The 21456-nt window shown below is 34.5% G+C and overlaps 2 protein-coding genes across 4 annotated transcripts in view; both read right to left on the reverse strand.

The window, feature by feature from the left end:
• jumu (Forkhead box protein N4 jumeau) overlaps positions 1-7557 on the reverse strand; it is a 28463-nt gene extending 20906 nt beyond the window's left edge. Inside the window, exon 1 of one of the 2 annotated variants that reach the window (XM_088200414.1) lies at positions 3512-3670. In XM_088200414.1, coding sequence (XP_088056540.1) covers positions 3512-3571 — 60 coding nt within the window. In that variant the 5' untranslated portion in view covers positions 3572-3670. Of the gene's footprint in view, positions 1-3511; positions 3671-7418 lie in introns of those variants that run through there. The other variant, XM_088200415.1, reaches the window with a different exon arrangement.
• Positions 7558-7965: 408 nt separating this feature from the next.
• Positions 7966-20079, reverse strand: sle (slender lobes). 2 transcript variants are annotated; one of them, XM_088200412.1, is made up of 7 exons: positions 19953-20079; positions 13197-13304; positions 12678-12944; positions 12534-12617; positions 9170-12316; positions 9016-9089; positions 7966-8925 (listed from the first exon to the last, which is right to left on the reverse strand). In XM_088200412.1, the coding sequence occupies exons 1-7, from the start codon at positions 19975-19977 to the stop codon at positions 8527-8529; spliced, it is 4104 nt and encodes a 1367-aa protein (XP_088056538.1). In that variant the 5' UTR covers positions 19978-20079; the 3' UTR covers positions 7966-8526. The 2 variants fall into 2 exon arrangements, with proteins under 2 accessions (XP_088056538.1, XP_088056539.1); XM_088200413.1 differs by lacking the exon at positions 13197-13304.
• Positions 20080-21456: the final 1377 nt, after the last annotated feature.

Raw genomic sequence — 21456 nt, forward strand, 5'->3', positions numbered from 1 at the left:
TAAAAATTTGAAACCTTCTACGAGCATATGTAGTTTTTTCTTCTTATTTTTAAACTACATTGCTGATTTATATTATTGTGATTATCTACACATTTTCCATTTTATCTAGTACTTTTGAAGTATATTTTGAAAGCGGAAATTTTTATTAATTTAAGGGTGAATAAGTTGTTATTATTATTATCGTTCATTATTTTTTCAGATTTACAACCAAGTTCTTTTAAATACGATAAATAAGATTTTATCGAAATGATGGGTGAATCTATTTTTGATATTTTGGCATTTAGAATAAATTTCTTATATATGTATATATACAAATAGTGACGAGTACGTCAGAGTATAATATCAACTGTCAAATTTAGAGCAAAATCAATACACCACATATAAATGAAAGCACACACCAAAAAAATGAGATTTTATTCACATTATTAATTTTTTTTTTATTTTAAAATAATTTTAACGTTTTTTATGTAGCAATTAATTGATAAAAAAAACACAGCGACAACCAACGAAACAATAATCTATTGGTTTTGTCACTTTATTTCTACATTTTATAACATGGTTATTTGGCCACACAGTGAGATATTCCAGTTTTCCTTTAAAAATACAGTTTTTTTTAATCTTTAATTTAAATAAATATCACAACTCATTTAGCTGCTTAGCGAAAATTTATAGGATTTTTGAATACAATCCAAATTTAATCAGGTAGTACGAAAAATTACATTTATTTGTCTACACTTTTTTACACTTCTCGCTAATCGATCAAAACTAAATCGTTTGTTTTGTATATAATTCGTTAGAGAAAATGTTTGTTCACATATTTATGTGCAGATGAAATTTCTTTAAAATAAGGAAATTTAAATTATCTAAAAGAAATAAAACTCCAGTTTACTTTCATTCGTTGAAGAGATTCATATTTAAAAAAAATAATACTAAATCAAAAGGATATTGAAGCAGACGAGTGTTCATGGAAATATAAAAAGCCTCTCATTTAATGCATTATAAAAATAGATTTTTAGCAACACTAGTATTTTTTCAAACATATACTTACAAAATGGAATTTTATGAATATCTACTCTATGTTGCGTTTTAATAATATGAGTTTCATATTCATTCATAACTTCGAAAAATGAAAAAAAAGATTTACCTTTTAACTTTATATCTTTCACTAGAGATGTGTCTAGCAAAAACGACAATTGAAGAAATCATTCCGAAATTACCAGCTGAATTCGCCTTCAGCCAAAATGCGCAAAAATAGAATGACTTTTGATAAGTTTTGTAAAATTTAACATTTTAGAGCAAGTCTACCTGTAAAGGGTTATAATTATTGATACATTAACATACGATTTGTCTAAACCAGATGAAAATCGACAGTTTTTTTTTACATTTTGTAACAATATTTAGCTAAGTGTCATTTTTAAATGTCATTTTTATTACCATATAATAAAAATGACTTTCAAAAACACGTTAGACGATGATGTTTTTTGCTATTGTTCAAGTTCTATACTTTATATTTAAGGCTGTTATTTTGTTTTAAATAATAATTGCGGTTTTTATTTTCTGTGTGCATTTTTCAGTGTATGTTAGTAACATTTAATTCAGATTTATTGTATGACTATTGAATTAAATATAAAATTGATGCGGAATGGAACATTTTTTGTACGAGTTCTAAACAGTGCTTTTGTCGTATGGTATTGCGCCACGGTGTGCGCCGGTGTCTGGCACGTTTGTTTATACTTACTTAGTGGCATTTAATACCAAACGTGCAACCAGGGAAAATGTAATAAATGTTATATGGTATTTGTTCATTATTATTTTATAATGTATTTAAAAATAAATTATAGAAAAAAACCAGCGATTTTCAACGTTTTAATAAAGCCTTGATTTTATGTACGGCGATAGCGCTCAAAGGGTTAATGAACCACTTCTAAACGACTAATGAAGATGAAGGTCTTTTAAAGTTGACCAATAACGACCAAATCACGTACAACAATACATAAAAAATAGGCATTAGTTGTCCAACAATTCTGAATTACATTTAACAACTAGGAGAATAAATAAAAAAAAACTAGACAAAATGAATGAAAATTAAAAAATACGCTTCTTTTACACAACAAAAAAAATGATTTCTTGATCGTATTGTAACGATGAACAGAAAGCCGTCTGCAAAATATCCAGACAAAATTAAAGCACCAAAGCATGTTATTGCAACACCGAAATTACACTGAAGTTTCGTGATAAGCGTAATTGCCAAGAAGTCGACAAAATGCATTGGTCGATTGGGCTAAGAAATATGTTCCTATCCTCCATACTCACGAAATAACATTTGTATAGATATGTAGACAATTTTTTTTATAATGTAATGTAAAGCATCGGAATTTTACACCACCAAAGTAAATGTTGATTTTTATTGTGCTCATTTGTATATAAAAAAATCCGATGATATCGATAATCTTTTTTTGCTGATATTTAATACATAATCCGAACTTTTAAAAAAACATAAATTTATGTATATCTTCAATTTTTTTTATTGATTGAAGGTCGGAAAATGAAGTTGGATCACCCTACATAATATAATTATTATTTAACGCCCAATTCGGTCCCGTCGGAGGGGAGCTAGGCGGCTGCGCGCCGTAGCGCAACGCGCGCGCGCACCCCTGCGCCGTAAACAAAAAAGCTCGACGAGTGCATCGAGGGACGAAGCGGCCAAAAAGCAAAATATCAAAATTGAACGGGCGAAACGTCAAATACGTAATAAAACGTAAAAGAACGGAGGAAAATGACGTTCGTTTTGAATTTGGACTCCTCTCGGACATGGTGAGGCTCGCCGACGCTCGAGACAGAGTTCATTGACGGCAAAGAAGGCGGCGGGCGAACGAGGAGGCGGAGGAGAAGGCCGAGTACGAGAGAGAGAGAGACGGAGCGATCGTCCCTCTCTCTCTCGCGCTCCACCGCCGAGGGGCGCGTCGCCGTAACCTTGACGAACGAGCGTGGCGCCCAAACTGTGGGAACGATCGATTCCTTAGCTTTCGTCTATCTATGGCCGGCGCGGCGAGTACTACGAATACAAATACAAATACGATATACGCGCACGCCACTATTTCGCGGCAAGCGCGAATAAACAAAAATAATTTAAATTATATTTTTATTATTATTATTATTCGATTCGCTGTTGATGCGATTCGATTGTGCGGCGCGCTGTTAGTAAACATAAACGTAGCACCTGTCGCACGAGACAAAATTCACAACACGATATAATCGAATACGACAAAAGTTTGAGCACCTCGCGCGGAACGTAATCGGCTCGAGCGCGGGAACGCGCATGAGAGGGGTAAAAACATAAAAACAAAATAGCAATTTCGAGGTTAGGATAGAGGCGTGTTTATTCGTGCACGTCAAGAGCACGATAATATGAATATAAATTAATCTCGACGCACAAAAATGCGGGAAAACACTCGATGGCGCCAAATGGATTTTCTTTTTTTATCGTTAAATATGCTGCAGCGTAGCTTACCGAATATTTATCGAAATAAATATCGCGACGTCCCGACGACGGATCCTCGACTTGGCACATCGGAGAGCGAGCGGTATTCGGCGCCGTCAAACTGACAGTTGGGCCGCGCGGACGGCACTCGCAGACAGCGCGCGAAACACCGAGCGGGGCCGTAGCGATAGAGACGGGCAAGCGCGCACACCGGGGAAGCGGCGCGCCGATTGGCCCGCGCCGGTCACGTGGACGCTCGGCTCTCTCGCCATTCGCCACAGAGCCGCACGCACACCGACAACGATCGTCGAATCAATTATTAATCAAAATAAACATCACCACCGGCAAAATATCCGAAGAAGCGAACGAACGTCATATTCGATCGTAGAGAGCCGGCGATGGCCGAACTTCCGCCGGTTTGGGTCCAAACCGTCAAATCGATGAACAAAATTAGGGTTGCCAGATTTTCCAAAAATATGGCGGGACAATGTTTTGTCATTTCGTATGTGTAAAAAAGACTACTTTGTATACGTTAGTATTATGATAACCAAACACAAATAAATGTAAATTTGGCAAAAAATTTAAATGGATGCTAAAAACAAAAATATCAACCAACGTGCATTTTAACTTTAAAATATTGCTATTTCTAACAAGGATCATAAAGTTAATTGAATATTTTTTCGGTACTTGTGAAGTATATCGGCGCCACGCTCAAAAACTAATGGTAATGAACGTTTTCTCTGCGTTTGGTTCTAACGGTTGACAACGCTTAACTATATAAATATGTTTTAAAATTTAAACTGGTTAGGCGTGAAATGAGCGAGTGTTGGTATATAATCTTCCTTTTATTATGTAGTGTTCACTGTTCTGACCAACGCTCGCTCGCATCTAATCTGTTTAAATTTTAAAACGTATATATGTATGTAGCAAAACGTTGTTGGCTGCCTTCGTAATCGTTAAGGCCAAACGCAGCAGAGTGCATAACCATTGGTTTTTAAACTTATTAGTGAGTTAATTTGTTAGTATACACCTCACCTGGAAGTGAGCTAATTTTACGTATTTTTCTATAATAATTTATGGAAATACTAATGTATTATTTTATATTGCATTTTTAGTAAATTATAAAAAAATCAGTGATTCTCAACGTTTTATAGTTTTATTTTACTACTGTAACAATTTTTCGTAAATTTGTTTAACGTATTTTTTTTACATATTATTAGACTTTTGTGAATTTTTTTGTAGCAAATCAGAGGCTCTCAATATTTTTTATAAAATTATATAAAATATTTTTTGTTATGTTCAATAATCTCGTACTCTTTAATGTATTGCTATTTTTACTATAAAAAATACTTACATTAAAGCAAATTTAAAAAAAATATTATATCAATATAATATTTTTCATTAACATCTGGGGTACCGCAAAACAGTAAAAACTTGACCACCGTACATGTAAGGCGATACCGCTGAAAGGTAAAAAACCGTGGTAGGATTTCAAAAGGTCTGCGATTAAATATTTTAAGAAATTACTAAAAATGCAATAATTTTACGCTGTTCGTATACATTTTGCTTCACAAGTAGTCTAGCGAGAACAGTCTTGAAGCGCTTGTTAAAACTAAGGGGATAAACTTTACTTGAAAATTGATTTAAGTCTGGCAGATATTTTTAAGCTTATGAATGAAATAAATCCTTATATAAGAGATACCAAACAGGAAGAAAAGAAGATACTTGTTAATTAACACGACGCACGACGTCAAATTTGACAGTTGCGAAGCGTGCATTTGCTAGTTAAACCAAAACCTAACCTAAACGAACATAATAACGGTATATTTTTTGGATTTGAACAACACGGGAAACGCAGTGGAGGGTAACAACTTGTGGTTTTTGAGCGTAGTTTAAATTCCATATTTTAGTCCATAAATATCTTATAAAACATTTTTACTTCTTTACCTTTTCCCTAGTTTTAACGGAGTTTTTTAATATTTACCATTTTAAAACAAAAATACGGATTTAAAAAATATAAAATAAAAAAAAAATACTACTGTTTTTAAACAATGTCACGGATTAGGCTGACTACGGCCGAAATATGTACAAGTAAATTTTTTATGTCAACTCTAAAACCGCGATATCATATATACATACCTACATATGTATGTACATTGAGAAAAACTTTTTTACCAAAGTTTATTTTGAGGTTTTTTGATGATAGGCGAATAAACAGCACTGATTTTTTAGTACTTGTTAATTATATCGGCACCACGCTCAGAAATCAGATTGTTATGAACATATTTTTTGGTTCAAACGTCTGCGAATGTGGGCAACAATGTTTTGCCACATAAATACGTCAATTTAAAATTTATCACCGTGCATGTGATTATTTCCCAAACATCGGTTAAAAATCGCAAAACCGTGTACCAGTATTGTCGATAACACTGAAAAATACACGAGGACATTTAAATTTTAAAATGTATTTATTTAGCAAAACGTTATTGGCCAAAAGCAGGGCAAAAAGCAGAATAAACGTTGATATCCAATAGTTTCTGAGCGTGGAGTCGATATAATTTACAAGTACCTTTTTTTAAAGTTATCACATGACATGCATTAAAATATATATTTGTGTAGAAACATATTCTTCTAGCACTGATCGCAAGAATCAGGTTTATTTATTTTTATTAAATCTTTGTAACCTGACAGGCGTAAGCCCAATGCGTTACAACGAGCAAATCTGCACCAACTGAGTAAGTCAATCAAACATAATGAATACCTACAAATATTAACCACCAGATCGAAAGTCTGTGGATCGGTGACAACTATATTATTAATTGTAAATTCATATGTACTATATAAAATTATAATCAATAAATGTCATTGCAACTGAGGCCGGTTTTTTTAATAATAGCGTATTTTTTTATAAATAAAAATTCGAATGCCGCTGCCGGGGCTCGGGCCCCAAACCTCAGAGTTACTAGTTTGAAACGTTACGTACTACGCTATTCCATCCTATGTCAGTGCGCAAGAATATTCATTCTTAAACTACCTTTTTTTCCAGAAATTTCATTAATCACTACTTTTAGATGACATACCAGGATAATTATAAATGCATTTATTTTTTTAAATTGCGACATGATATTTATTTAGTATTTCTAAATTTATCTACATAAAGTCAGTCAGGGAAAACTCAGAATAAATAAAATTCTGTTGGATAAAAAGACAAATTAACATAAATTATAGCATACACTAACTAATACGTACTCCGTGTCATACAATTAAAATAAAAACTCGCAGTAAAATTTAAAATCTTGCGAGTGACAACCCTGCAGCCATCTATGAATCCGCAGAGCCGTTGTCGTAAAAGACGCCGGAAAAAACATGGCGGTTTGTTTACACCGGCGCCGGAGCGAAACAAACTATTGTAGTGTTTGATCGTCAAAAGCCGGCAATGGTCAAAACTATAGCAGGCCGAGGCCAAACCTATCAAATCAATGACATTACGACTATCATCAAAATCACATCTTTAGTTAAAATATACAATCGAATCCATCATAAATCGCAGTAATTTTATAATATCCACAAATCCGCAGCGCCTTTGTGGTTTGGGATTAAAGGTAGCCTGTATAATAGATGGCGGTTTGTTTACACCGGCTCCGGGCGTAACAAACGAATGTCATATTTGATCGTCGAAAACCAATGGCCGAACTTCTTTCGGTTGAGGCCAAAGCGACCGAATCGATGAGACTGATGACTATGATTAAAATCGCAGACCCGCACTTTAGTAATGTTTACAATCGAATTCATAGCAAACCGCCGTCTATTTCATACGCTGTGGATTCATAAATCCTCAGCGACATTGTCGGTTTGACGTAAAAAATGCCGGGAAAAACATGGCGGTTTGTTTACACCGGCACCGGAGCGAAACGGCGATATTAAACGAAACACTCACCGTTTATCGCAACCGCGACGTAAAATCGACGACGGAGACGGGGACGAAGTCGTCGCCGAAAGTCGAAAGCCGCGCGGTCGTGTAGAAGAGAGCCAAATACGGCGCCATACAAAATGGACGACCGCGTAAAGATGGCGGGAGGGGAGGGGGGCGCCCACGACCGCGCGGCGGTTTTACGCCGTTCTGCTTCAGCGTGTGTAGCGATCGCTAACCTCTACCATAAATCCTAACTATATTTTTAAATTCCTATGCTACTATCAAAATTCATTTTAAGTCTCGATATAGAAAAGCAAGAATCGGCACACGGCAGACAACCGACTTCCGGTTGCGCCGTCGCCTATGCTCCTAGCTTGCACATTTAAAACTCGCGCCTGGAAATCCCCGCTTTTTCATCCAATTCGCTCGCCGCAAACACCGCTGTAATGAGATGGAGCAACAATAGATCCATCTCGCCGAAACTTCAGCTCCGCGACCGGAAGGCGCCAAATTCAAACCGGCGGGCCCGCAAAACATCGTTCTCGAGCTACGCCGAATAAAAACGCAAAACTACGATATACAAATCATGGAACAAGTTTTATTTTATTAAAAAAATAGCCAACGAACCGAGTTCGAATAAATCGGCCAATGTAAATCTTAAATTTTATAAATACAAGTCAAAACGTAACAAAGACCAACTCGTATAGTCTAAATCCTCTGAAAAACACAAAAGTGACAAACTTTTTAACGGTCCCCAAACGAAACAGCCTCTTAAAACGACACACTCCATTTATTACACATACTTTTCTAAAAAAATATATGCATTTCCCCACTTCGGAGTATTAAAAATAATCAAACATACATTATTAATAACCAAAATTAATCTTTAAATAACATTGGAGTAATCATATAATTGCATTTTCAGAACACCAAGTCCTAACGTTTCAAACAATATCATAATAAATTTCAACAAGGTAAATAGGACTTGATGTTTCAATAATATGGAGTTAATTAATTGCTTTTGTACTGATTTCTGTAAAAGTTACTGAAGACTTTTCATAGAGCACGACCTAATAATAAAATATAAAATGTAGCAAAAATATCCTCTTTAAAACTTGTTAACAACTAACAATTAAAATATTCGACGGGATTTTTGATTCGCATATTTTTTCTGCTGTTTTTTCAACATTTCCTGCGAAGTCTCTCGTCTGATATCCTTTCCGTATAGCATGTCTCTCTTGAAATTCACGAATTCGTTTCCAGCAGCGGCGTCCACTCGCATCGGATTATTTTTCAGAGAAGCAATGGCAAAATTGGTAGTGCTTCCCAAATTTAATTTACACAAGCGCTTCTCTTGTTTGGTTCTCACTACTGAAAATTTGCCAGCCGTCTCAGTGCATTTCACATCGGCGGCCGATTTCAACTCTTCCACGACGAACTGAGATGTCGACGTCGCTTTGTTCTTTAAGGCCGGAGACTTTGGCCGCACTTTGAAATCGAAAATAGAGTTTCCGACCTTCGTCTTGAGCATCTGAAAATGCAAAATTATGCGTTATGATCGAGAATATATGATACAATCTTCATTACGTACTATAATATATCGAAACGTATGTATACTCACTTTACCGAGAACGTCTTTGGTTTGTTTATTTTTCTTTATAAGCTTCGACTGTTCCGACAGTTTATACTTTGAATCTGAAAATCAAAATTACGATAACGTTTCAATGGATCCAAAAGCACTCTCAAAATTCGCTAAAAAGAAAAGTTTCACTCACCGGTTACGTTATTATGTAGGGACTCTTGCGAGTGGCGCAATTTTCCCACCTTTTTGCTTTCTTGCTCGACTGCGATTTTAATTTTCTTCGATTGTTCATTACCAGCATCAGACGTGTCGAGTTTTCTTTTTTCGACCTGTAGAATTCTTGAAGTAGTCACAGTGTCTGCGCTTGCGTTACTTTTTATTGCAGCAGTCGCTGCTTCGAGTTCGGCATTCTTCTGACTTTTTTCCAAAATCAACGATTCGTCGTCAGTTTTATTATTTGTTGCGTCCGGCGCTCCATCGTAGACGGTGTCCTTTAACTTATCTATGTCGTTTACCAAAGATGTGAACACCTTTGACAAAGATTTGTTCAAAGTTAAAAGCCGATCCATCGATTCCTGCATCGATATGGGTTTATCAGTAGCGTCGGAGCCCAAATTGAAAGATTTGCTCAATGTGGACTGAGTTCCTTTGACATTCGTCTTCAAAATGTCACTTTTGTTCAGACCTTTTTTCTGTTTTTTAGATATTTTATTTGATTTTTCGCCGACAAAAGAATCATTTTTGGAACCGTTTAATATTTTTTTATCTACAAACTCAGTTTCATTGTCAGAATTACTATCTTTCGAGATAACGGCTTTGCTCTCTCCGAGTCGTTTTAATACATCTTCATAATTACATTTTAAATTTTGTACATCTTCATCGTCGCTAGAATTGTCAAGGTTTTCGATAAAGGTCATTTTCAATGGATCGTTGGAGAGATTTGCGACGCCTGAAGTGTTCTTGATTGAAATTTCCTTTTCTTCTTCGCCGTCGTCTTCAGAGGAAGATAAGATGAAATTATTTTTTCCGCTATTATTGCGTTTCTTTTCGATCCCGTGTCGCGCTTCGTACATTTCTCTAGAAGCCATTTTTTGCTTTTTCTTCTCCTTCGCATCGTACTTCTCCTTAGACTCTTTCGATTGCGACAATTCTGCCCCCGAAGAGAGATCGTCGCCAGACCCGCTGAGCAATATTACCTCTTCTTCATCGGAGCTGCAAACGAACGAATCTTTCTCGTACGTATCGTTGCTGTCCGCGTCCGTCGAAGTATTTTCCGAATTCAAAGATACACCCTTTTCGACCGCTTGATTCATGGCTATTTCCATTTTCTCAGACTCGGGCATGCTATCTCCGGACTCGTAATCGGATCCAGCATCGCTGGCGGACGAATCCAAGAATGTAATTTTTATATTGTCCTCCGTCGAGTCGCTGTCAAAATTGCTATCTATCGATTCGGAAAGTTTATTCTTAATATCTTCGATTTCATTTTCGGCTATTTGAGACAACTTTGATTTATTTTTATTAACTGATCCAACGCTATCGTTTAATTTGTTCTTCACTAATGGCGTACTAGTAACGGCTGTTGTTTGAGAGTTAGATTTATTCATTGCAAGTTTAGGACTGCAATCAGCGATGGACTTCCTTTTCTTTCCTTCTCGAGATTCGTTCGCATTTTCTTTTTCACTAGACGTATTGTGTATACTTTCTGCAGATATTTTGATAGAAATATCTTTTTCTTCTCTGAGCGATCTTGACTTCTCTTCTACAAAAAATTCACTCGCTTTTTTTCTACTGGAGTTCAAAGAGGTGTTTTTCTTTGAAGTGTTTAGATTATCATCGACGGATGTTTCTAAAAGCAATATCGAGGCTGACTTATCACGTTTCTCTGAAATAGTTCCTAGGGAAGTGTTCATGCTGCCATTTACAATGTTTTTTTTATTTTCTTCTCCAGATAGACTATTTCTTTTATTGGAAATAACGGATATATCATTGAGATTTTCAATTACAGATTTTTCCAGAAGCGATTTAGATGAGTTATTTTGTTTTTCAGAAACATTCATACTGTCATTTCCTGGTTTTAGGGTGGTTTCGACTAGAGTTTTGTCCAGAGGTGTTTCAGATAAACTGTTGATAGAAATGTCTAAATTTTTAGTTATAGATTTATCGTCAACGGAGAGAACACTGCAATCCCCGATGCTATTTCTTTTTTTTCCTTCTCGAGGTAAGCTGTCTCTTCTGCCAGCATTTGAATTATTGCTCTCATCAATGGAAATAGAAGGTGTCTTTTCGCGTTTATTTTTACTTCGAAAATCATCCTCTTTTTCAGATTTATCTTCGATGGATAAACGTTTAATTTTATTCGGAGTTTCACGCAGTGATCTACGCCTACCTCCAATGTTTTCTTTTGAATTATTCAATGATATTGTATTTGCATTAAGGTTTTCAACATTATCTTCAATATCAATCAATGGTTTTTCACTAGTATTAAGATCCTCAATTTTATCTTTACTTGTGTTTAAATCTTCGATGTTCTCTTTACTTGTATTCGTTGATTTTTTACTAATGTTAAGATCTTCAACATTATCTTTACTTTTATTCAATGATTTCTCACTAGTATTAAGAACTTCAACGATATTTAGACTCGAATTCGATGATTTTTTACTAGTGTTGAGATCTTCAACGTTATCTTGACTTTTATTTAATGATTTTTTACTAATGTTAAGTTCTTCAACATTATCTTTACTTCTATTCAATGATTTTTTACTAGTATTAAGATCTTCAACGATATTTTGACTCTCATTCAATGATTTTTTACTAGTATTAAGATCTTCAACATTATCTTTACCTCTATTTAATGATTTTTTACTAGTATCAATATTTTTGCTGTTATTTTGACTCGAATTTAATGATTTTCCACTAGTGTTAATATCTTCAACATTATCTTCACTTCTATTCAACGAATATCTTCGTAACTCATAGCTGCTGTAACTGTCTCGAAGCAGATCTACATCTTTTGCGGGTGATTTATTCACATCTGTAATCGCACATTGTTCACTTTCACAATCATTAATAAGCACTAACTTTTTAATACACACTGTTGGATTATTTCGCAACAGACCCACGTTAGACTGAGAATCTTGACTTTTGCACAATTCGTTGGATGCTTCACTTATGGTTTGTAAATCAGTATATACGATTTTAACATCGATAGTCTCGGCCTCCACTATCGGTTCTTCATTCTCTTCTGGCACTGAAGGTTGAGTCGGTAGCACGCTGAGACGTTTTCCGCGACGTCCTTTCGTGGGCTGCGAGGCAGGCGAAGCCTCAACTTCGGCTTCTTCTGCAAGTAAACACGTATTAAATAGTTTATTTTATGAAGGGTTATGCATACAAGTTGCCACAGTAAAAAAATGTGAATATCTCATCAATGAAAATTTAGATATAATGCGAGATTTCAAAATGTCATTAGAATTTGGTTCAACAGATATTAGCACTTCTCTTTGTAGCAATATTTGTGCATCACCTATGTTCTCACGTTAATTAATATGAATACATACTTATAGGATCTTCTTGGACCACGTTTAATTCTGTACTTAATCGTCTTGACCTTCTCAAATTTGATGTATCCAAAAGGGGAGCATCTGAAAAGATTTTTTTTTATATAAATTTCCACAAAGTTGTAAAATTTGAAATAAAAATACCTAACGATAGACGACCACGGCGTGGTTTTGGCGAATCAAAGGTAATCAGTAAATTGGTTTCGTTCTTCCTCAATCTTTTAGTCGGAGTCATGGTTTTAACTGGAGTGGGTTTATTCTCTGGTGAGACTGCTCGTTTTCGCAAGTTTCTTTTGGGACTCTCTTGTACATTTGTGGTCAGCGAAATTGATCTACGATTTCTAGTAAGTCTCACTGGAGACTCAGGAGCCGCTTCGGCACCTTCAATTTTCGGCGGAGTGGAAGACATAGCTGCAAACAAATGATTAATATTATAATATATGAATAATAGTAATATTTAATAAATTCAAGGAATTCAATTGTAAATGTACATAACGTGCGTGTTTATGAGTTTGTACCAATCTACCAGCTAATGGTACAATTTCATTCAAAGAAAAGTGCTTTATGTATAACATTTTACCCAAGTAAAACCCATAAAATGTTAATAATTAATAATCAAATTTAATGTCAGTAAATAATGATTAATGATATCAATATTTATACTTGTATCCTTTTTCGCTACATTTGGCGATGCCGAAGATGCGCCAGAAGCACTATTTGAACTTTCTTTTTGTGACGATACCCCCAACAAATTACTGCAGGATCTAGTAACTAAAAATAATAATATACATATAATAATAAATATTATCAATATAATAATAAATTAATTAGTAAGCATAAATGTTAGTATGATTTATGATACATTAAAGCTTGTAGTGATATGATAATATTGAAAATATTACAAGCAGTGGCGGCCGTCGAAACGTCAGTCGCACAATCGCAAAACACCGCATCAGCATGATGTTTTTTGATTGTGCAACTGAGACACAATATTTCACCGGCCGCCACTGGTTACAAGAATGATTTTTTTTATGATGAAAATTAAATAATAATATAATATGGTTATTCAAGCTAAAATCTCTCATGCATATACAGAGATACTTTCCTTTTCGCTCGCGTGTTAAGTGACGAGAGCGAGCGAGAGATAAGGGCGTGCGTTACATGCGTTTCGCACACCCTTATCTCTCGCTCACTCTTGTCACTCATCGCACGAGTGAACGAAAGTATCTCACCATACGCGCCTTGTTATATACCCACATACACATTTGACTTTCAAGTTTGTAATTCAAAGTTTATATTTCTATCATAATTACCAACCTCCAATAATCCTATTATTTAAAGAGAACTGACTCATTTTTATGGACATCTAGGGTTATCAAAGCAGACAGAGGACTGAGTTCATATAAGTATAAGGAGATAAAAGTTTATGAAAAATAATCATATATATTTCACATTCTGTTCTCTGCCAAAGAAACTCTTAACATTGTATATTATCTGAAGCGTTTGAATAAAACTTAAATACATATAATCCCTACTATTTTTTTATGAGCAAGAGCATTACGACTGAAAATATTCAAATTCAAAACTACAGAGTACAGATTATAATTCACTTGAACTGAATATAGCTAAAAGAGAGTTGGCGCTATATTAGATTGTTGTTAGAAGTTAGTTGTAGAGAATAATATGAAGGCAGTGCAAATGATTTTGATTTTGACAATGAAAATGACCACGATGAAGTACACGCTAAAATTCTTGTCGATCATAATTCAGTCAGTGAATTTGTATTCAACAACAGCGAAGTTATTAATACAAAAGGAGGCTCAAGCCATATCATATTAAGTTTTGATACTGCTAAGATGGAACAAAATGAGAGTAGTATCCAGCTCACAATATCGTTAGGTTTATAGCTGGCATAAAAGGATCTATAAGACAAATTCCACTTTAAAGAAGCTTAGCATTTCTATACATATTCTAGAAATAATAGTTTTTCACACCAACGAAAGAATAGCACTTATAAGTGCCGTGTATTCAAAAAAGGCATAAGCTATCGTTAAAAATTTGAACCAAATTTTATACATGAAAATAGACCTGATGGTGATAGAAGCTTTAATCGGTTAATTATAATTATACAAAATTTCAGTATGAATATTTGAAATCGTTAACAAGCTACTGATGGAAAAAGAACAGATTTTTTTTCTGATGTACTGTCTCTTGTTCGATTCTTATTTTTAATATTCGATGATCACACAACTAAATAAGACAGAAAAATCACTTTACTACATTTCTGAAATATTTGAAAAATTTATCAAGAATTACATAGACAATTATATCCCTGGTCATAATTTGACCATCAACGAGATTTTGTCACTTTTCTTTGATGTATATTACAAGTGAAGTTATATTTTCACTAGTATAAATATAATTTAACTAACTCAGTCATTTAAAATATATCAGTAAAATTGTATTATATCTCAAATCAGATATTCACAGAATTGTGATGTCACATCGCTTGGCAAAAGTCTAGGATATTTAAAATAAATTAAACCAAACCTAACTTATTGAAAGTTAAAAAAAACCCATAGCTAATTCATAAATTCATTAGGTAAAGATGGGTTTAATAAATTCGTTTAGGTTCGTTTTGAGTTTGAACAGCAAATGGAAGCTTCACACCTATCAAATTGAATTTCGTTTGGCATTTTAGAGCAGCATATAATTTCACTAGCGCCTATTAGTTAAATTATATTTTCGTTAGTAGAAATATATCTACTGCTGAAAATGTATTCGGATATAATTTCACTGAAACGCCAGTGAAAATATAACTTGACTGGTAATACACATTCACTGTAGCACATATACCGAATAAGCCAGCCAAAAAGTAATCTTGATTAATAGTCGATACATTGTAGCGACACATATGCCACATCAGCCAGGAGACACACTAGACACGAATCTGAATTCCCGCAAACTATGCTCATGAACTAAACAGTTAACTAAAATGACGCCGCATTCCTGCTACTCCCTCCAACGACCGGAGTGAATATACATTTTATTTACATGACTGTATATACAACGCAGTACCAAAACATGATTATTCACATTTGACTCCTCTAGAATTTGACGCTCAGACTACATCTTCGCTCCAAGAGCTTCTCAGAATTGCACCTCGCTTCCTATTCAAGCGATTACCACCAAGATTGTTCGGATTTTGGATTCAAGACAAAATATTAACTTGAATTTAAAAAAATCAATTTCAGTTTTCCTTATATCTAACATGCATTATGGCAATTCAGTCGACAAGGAGTTTGAAACCAGAGATAATATAGCAATAGCACAAAGAGGTATTAATATAAAAAAAACAACGATCAGTCCTAGTTAATAATCAACAACGCATCTAACAACACAACAGCGTATGCAGCGAAAATTACACAGGATAAAATAAAGGAACTGGATCTACACTCTATTTTTTTCCAACAGTCAGCGCTTGTAAACAGTGCTCAACGCGTGAAAATCACGTGTTCTTCACAGAAAGCTTCTAATTGGATGTTCACTTGAATGGATCCACCCCCAAATACTATTTCAACAGGGTAGTATTGGTTTGCTGTTCGCGAGATTTTATTTGCGTGTGCATACGGTTGCCGAATTTTTAAATGTCTTCTACTGACACCAATACTAAAATTAACCCCTGTAGTCCTCCAAAAAAAACGGACTAAAAGAAATCACATAAATATTAAAAAAAAAAAACACTATTTTAAATATATATTAAAGTGAAACTTTGGAAAATCCCAACAAAATTATTGAAAGTATCAACAAAGGCAGGAGTGTGTAAAAAATCAATTTATTGAATTATTCAAGTATATAAACATAATAACTTTAAAGTTTCAGAAATATATCAATTATTTTATGGGACTTTGGGACAATAACGCCATAAATATGGAAAAAATGTGTTGAACATGTTAAAAATAAGGTTGAAATTGTGGGAATTAGATAATGTGATAGAATTAAATATTCAGTCATTTTTATTAATGTAAACTAGAATTGACTCCTCAACTCGATTTTATTTCAATAAGTTGTTTTATATTTAGTATTTAAAATATTATTTATTCATAATCCTTGTCTTTAGTATTAGTTTTTACGTGTTTTCTAATTGTAAATGTTTTTAAAATTAATGAAGTGTTTTATTTATTTAAAAAAATTCGTTTATTTGTTCTGATTCAGCCCTGTACTCAGCGATCACGTGAACCCCGCGTGCATTTGTTATTGTCGAGTGACTGTTTTAAAAAAATAGACTATAGAACTTTTACCTTATCCGCTTTATTCTACTGACATAGCACCTTCGGATTATCATTAATTCTGGTCTATGGAACAGTCGCTTCGAAAAGAAAATTTCAATTCAACAGATGAAGTTGTAAAACATTGAGATTCCTTTCTTAAATCAAAACCGCAAGAATTTTTACAAAACAGACATCGAAAAATTACTCGAATTGTGGTAAAATATTAAATAACAATGAAAATTAATTTTCGGAATAAGTATTGTATATTTTTTTGTCACTAAAAAACGACAATTCTTTTTGCTTTATCAAATATTTTAACACTAGATTTACAGGAATGAACCCATCAATTTGACGGGTGTCATTAAAAATAGGTATATAGAGACCATATAGTGCTAATAGATAAAATACAGATCAAATCAGAATAAAAATCAGAAACCCAGAAGTCTCATAAAACTAGTGTTAAAAGTAACTCCACATATTAAAAATGTATTTTTGTGACTCATGCTGTTTTCCTTTCACACACAGAATTAAAATCGAAGAGCTTGCAAGGTTTGCTTAGCATTTATTGGATTTGAACTCAGAACAAGGCAGATTTGTCGTTTTCTTGAGGTCATGTTTCCGGAGATGTGGAAGCCATAAAATTGCTACAGCCGTTTGCAACAACATATAAAATATATTTATAAGCATGAACTATAAAAAGAAAGCATGGTACAACAATTTATGGAAAGTAGCATCCAAACTGTTTTTACATCAACCCTTATTAAGCAATAATAAATTAAAAAAACATATCAAATGAAAATAATAGCTAAATTGTAAGAGCGTTCTAATATGTTTCATGCCCTGCCGCCTCAAACCAATATTTTTTTAGAAAAATATCAGTTTAAGTTTTTTTCTTACTGACTCTGAACCTTCTTTGGTTTCGTAGTGATTTTTTTAACTTGTCGCATTATGACCAACGACACCCAGTGTTCCCAAACGATCACACATCGAAGTACTGACCAGGCCCAATGCTGCTTAACTTCAGATTAAAATACTTTAAAATTCTCTTAACTAAGCATGAGCCTAGTCATCGTAATCTCATTTCATACGCGTGATGCAGTCATCACTGAATTTTAAAAAGTGTTTTCAATGGGAGGGTCGAATTTTGTTGTACCTTATATTATATCATCACAATAGCCATTCTGTGACTGTTTCTTGTCTTTCGCTCTGTGTTCTGTTCATTTTATGACGTGCGAATTTAACTTTTTAAATTTTGCCAGAATCAAGCATTTTTAATCAAGTAATAAGAAACTACCCAGTTAAGATTAAAATACTATAAAATTCTGCATTGGGCGGCAAGATAAACTTATCTTTTCAAGACTTTAGTTAATTATATTTGCAGCCAATGGTGTGTATCGACAAACCGTAAGACAATTCAGCAATTCTGGCAGAACATTGAGGCCGAAATACAAAATTTGGAGCAAGAAACTTTACGTTAAGAAATAAAAAATGCTCTGAAGAGCCAACATTTTTTAGCATGATAATAAAAGTCATCTGAGAAGTGTAATTTTCCATACATAGACATATTTACTTCAAGCGGCATGATTAGATTCAGTTTGAAGCATCAAAGTTTTGTGTGCACTGAAGCAGCTGTGTGATAGTGTAAATGACGATCCACCTGTCTTTATATCGCTATAACGGGTTTTGAAACTAAATCTTAAAATGTTTTCATATAAAATTTGTATGGTGGAGGATCTTCAACAATGCCAGCAATATGCCGTTCATTTTTTACACATGACACTTTTTAAGCAACCTTATAATGAGTGATTAAGCCGCTTTTATTTAATTGAAAATGAGGAACGTCATCCAAAAATGATTATAAGGACTTCATTTAGGACAATGATTGATGACTTTTCACGTCCAGCATTCAGGAATAATTCTAACATATGATTCCAGGAGGATTGAGTTGCAATGCAATGACTCATTTCGAACGCAGACTAATATTTGGGCGCTCTGAATCGTTTGTGGGCCAGAATACCGAAGCAATGGCAATTGGTCATTGTTGCATGATAATGCACCAGCGCACAAAGCAAAAATTGTATGCATATTCTTGGGCAATAAAGGCATCGTAGTACTCAGCCACCCTCCATATTCACCTCATTTGGCTTCCTGTGACTTCTGGCTGTCGTTGAAAGGAAAAAGTTTTGAAACCATTGATGACGTCCAAAAGGATTTGATCAACGCCTTAATGGCACTTCCAGAAAATTTCTACAAAAGATATTTCGAAATTATCTATGATCGTTTCCAGCGCTGTATTGACTTGATTCAGAAGGGGTGTATTTTAAATAAATAAATATAAAATTGCAGTCTTTTGTTCAGCTCTCACAGATTTGGAACAGATAGTGTATAATATACAATTTATATAATTAGCGTCGACATTCTAAGCAAGCACCTGATGTCACTAAATATAAGGTCAGAAGACGTTCTCTTTTGAAGATTATCCTCTTCAAAATTGTTGTCCTTCGTCCCCCTCGAACAAAAGTGTTCGAGGCGACCTTCTTTTAGTTCCCGCAGCATCTCTGAATCAACAAAAATTTCATAAATGACCTTTTTTTTAGTGTCCTTTAGATATTTTCAAAATCTAGCCACCTTACATAGTACATAGATGTCGCTAATTTAATTGTGATACTAAAGTGGCCCCACAAACTTCCCAAAATTGAAACCATTTTCAGTCGATATTTTTGTTAGAATTTGTTTATTTCATCCCGACCTTCGAAACCGTTACTCCGATTGCTGTCTGTTTTATTATTTACTCCTTGTAGGATCGATCATAAAAATAAGCATTCGAAGAGTGGAAGATCATACCTCAAGAGTGCGATAATAGCGCCATGCGGTATCTAAAATGGCATAGTGCGACAAGAGACGCAATAGCGAAGCGTCCTCTTGACCACGTGATCGATCGAACTGACGCCGAACCTTCGATTTTGACTTCGACTACGCGCAACGGTCTCGATAGAACGTCGTGGAACATGCGCTTGTTCAAAAAGCGTGCACAAAGCGGCGTAAAGCGCGTGGGGACCCACGCTCCAGCTGATAGGCGGTGATAAGCAGCGCAAAGGGACGACTCGAGATCGAGTCGAGGCAAGTACGGAGAGACGAAAGGGCTCACCAGGTCTCGAGTCGGCGGCCTGCATGATGTCGATTAGGCGAATTGGCCACTGTGCCGGCGACGCCGTTCCAACCGACGAATGAACGCACGCCGCACGTCGCGACACTTTCTGGTCAGCTGTTCGTGTAACCGAAAAGGGGGATTGTTTTCCCCGTTTAAAAAAAATATATCTACACCTACCCAAATATCGAGACGATGATACTTCACGATCGTGTCAATTTCCTTACTGATTAATAAACGATAATTCGTTTCGTTTTAATTTTTTAAACCGCTTTTTTGAACTTTATATCCTCGATTATATATTTGGGCTACTGTTATCGCGATATATAGAATAAAATTTAGACCTACCCGATTATTTGCAATCGATCTTAATTAGTTCATTCATTAACTAACTAATTATTTAATGATGATCCAATTATTATGTGTTAAGACCTCATCGCCGACCATCGTTTTGTAATGGCCAAATATTTTCTATTAAAAAAATGCTTTATACTTGCTCGTTACAACTTACTTTCTTTTTAATACATAAATGAAGTGACCAGAGGTTCCGGATTGTGCGAAACTGGAAAGTGTCCCGCATTTTGACCTTTGTTACCTCCCGCAGCATCCCTAAATGATTTTTTTCGTGCTTCATTCCAACCTAGCAAATATGGTCACTTTATTACAGGTTAATCCAAATCGAATTTCCTATGTTGGCAGCACTGTAAATCAGACAACTGTCAATAATCATGCGTGTTCAAATATTAGTTCGCAACAGCATGTTTACGAAATGGATTGCTCAACGTGTTCAATATGTTCAATTGTTTTACAAAAATAACAATTCTCGAGCATAAGAAAGTTGATGATGATTTTTTAAAAGAAAATCTTCTTTGCTGAAGCACATTTCCATTTTTAATTAAGGCCTTAACTCGCCTGACCACACTGCGAGTTACCTCATTTGAGGAAAAGGTAGGTGGGAGCATTTGCTCCCCCCCTTGAATTTGTCCAGAAAAATACATATTATTTAATGAAATACTATGAATTTTAATGAATTCAAAATATTAAAAATAAAAAATGATCACTGACTGGCTTTTTTTTAACTTTTGCCCCCCCCCCCCTGGTAAAAGCTAAATTGCCGTCCTGTTTCTTAATACAAAATAACGGGTTGTACCTAAAAAAAAGAGTCTTTAATCTATCCAGAAAATATTTTTTAATATATGTATTTTATATGATACATGTGTATTATTGACAATCACTTATTAATGAGCAACACTTGTAAAATATTAAATAATATGCGTTTATTCGTTGTTGCTATGCAAATTTATGTTATGCAGTTAACTTATTGGTTCCTATAATATGGATATGTTTTTAACAGTAAAAATATAATATTACGTATGCTAGTAAAATGATATGCTGCTCTAAAATGTCTATGAAACTCAATGTGCCAGTTTCGAACTGTATATTTGCTGTTTAAACCCAGACCTAACCTGTATGAATTAACCATACCCATCTTAATTTAATAAAA

The sequence above is a fragment of the Plectrocnemia conspersa genome, unplaced genomic scaffold (genome assembly GCF_051122295.1).
Source record: "Plectrocnemia conspersa isolate PC_06_02 unplaced genomic scaffold, ASM5112229v1 ptg000012l, whole genome shotgun sequence".
Lineage (NCBI taxonomy): Eukaryota > Metazoa > Arthropoda > Insecta > Trichoptera > Polycentropodidae > Plectrocnemia > Plectrocnemia conspersa.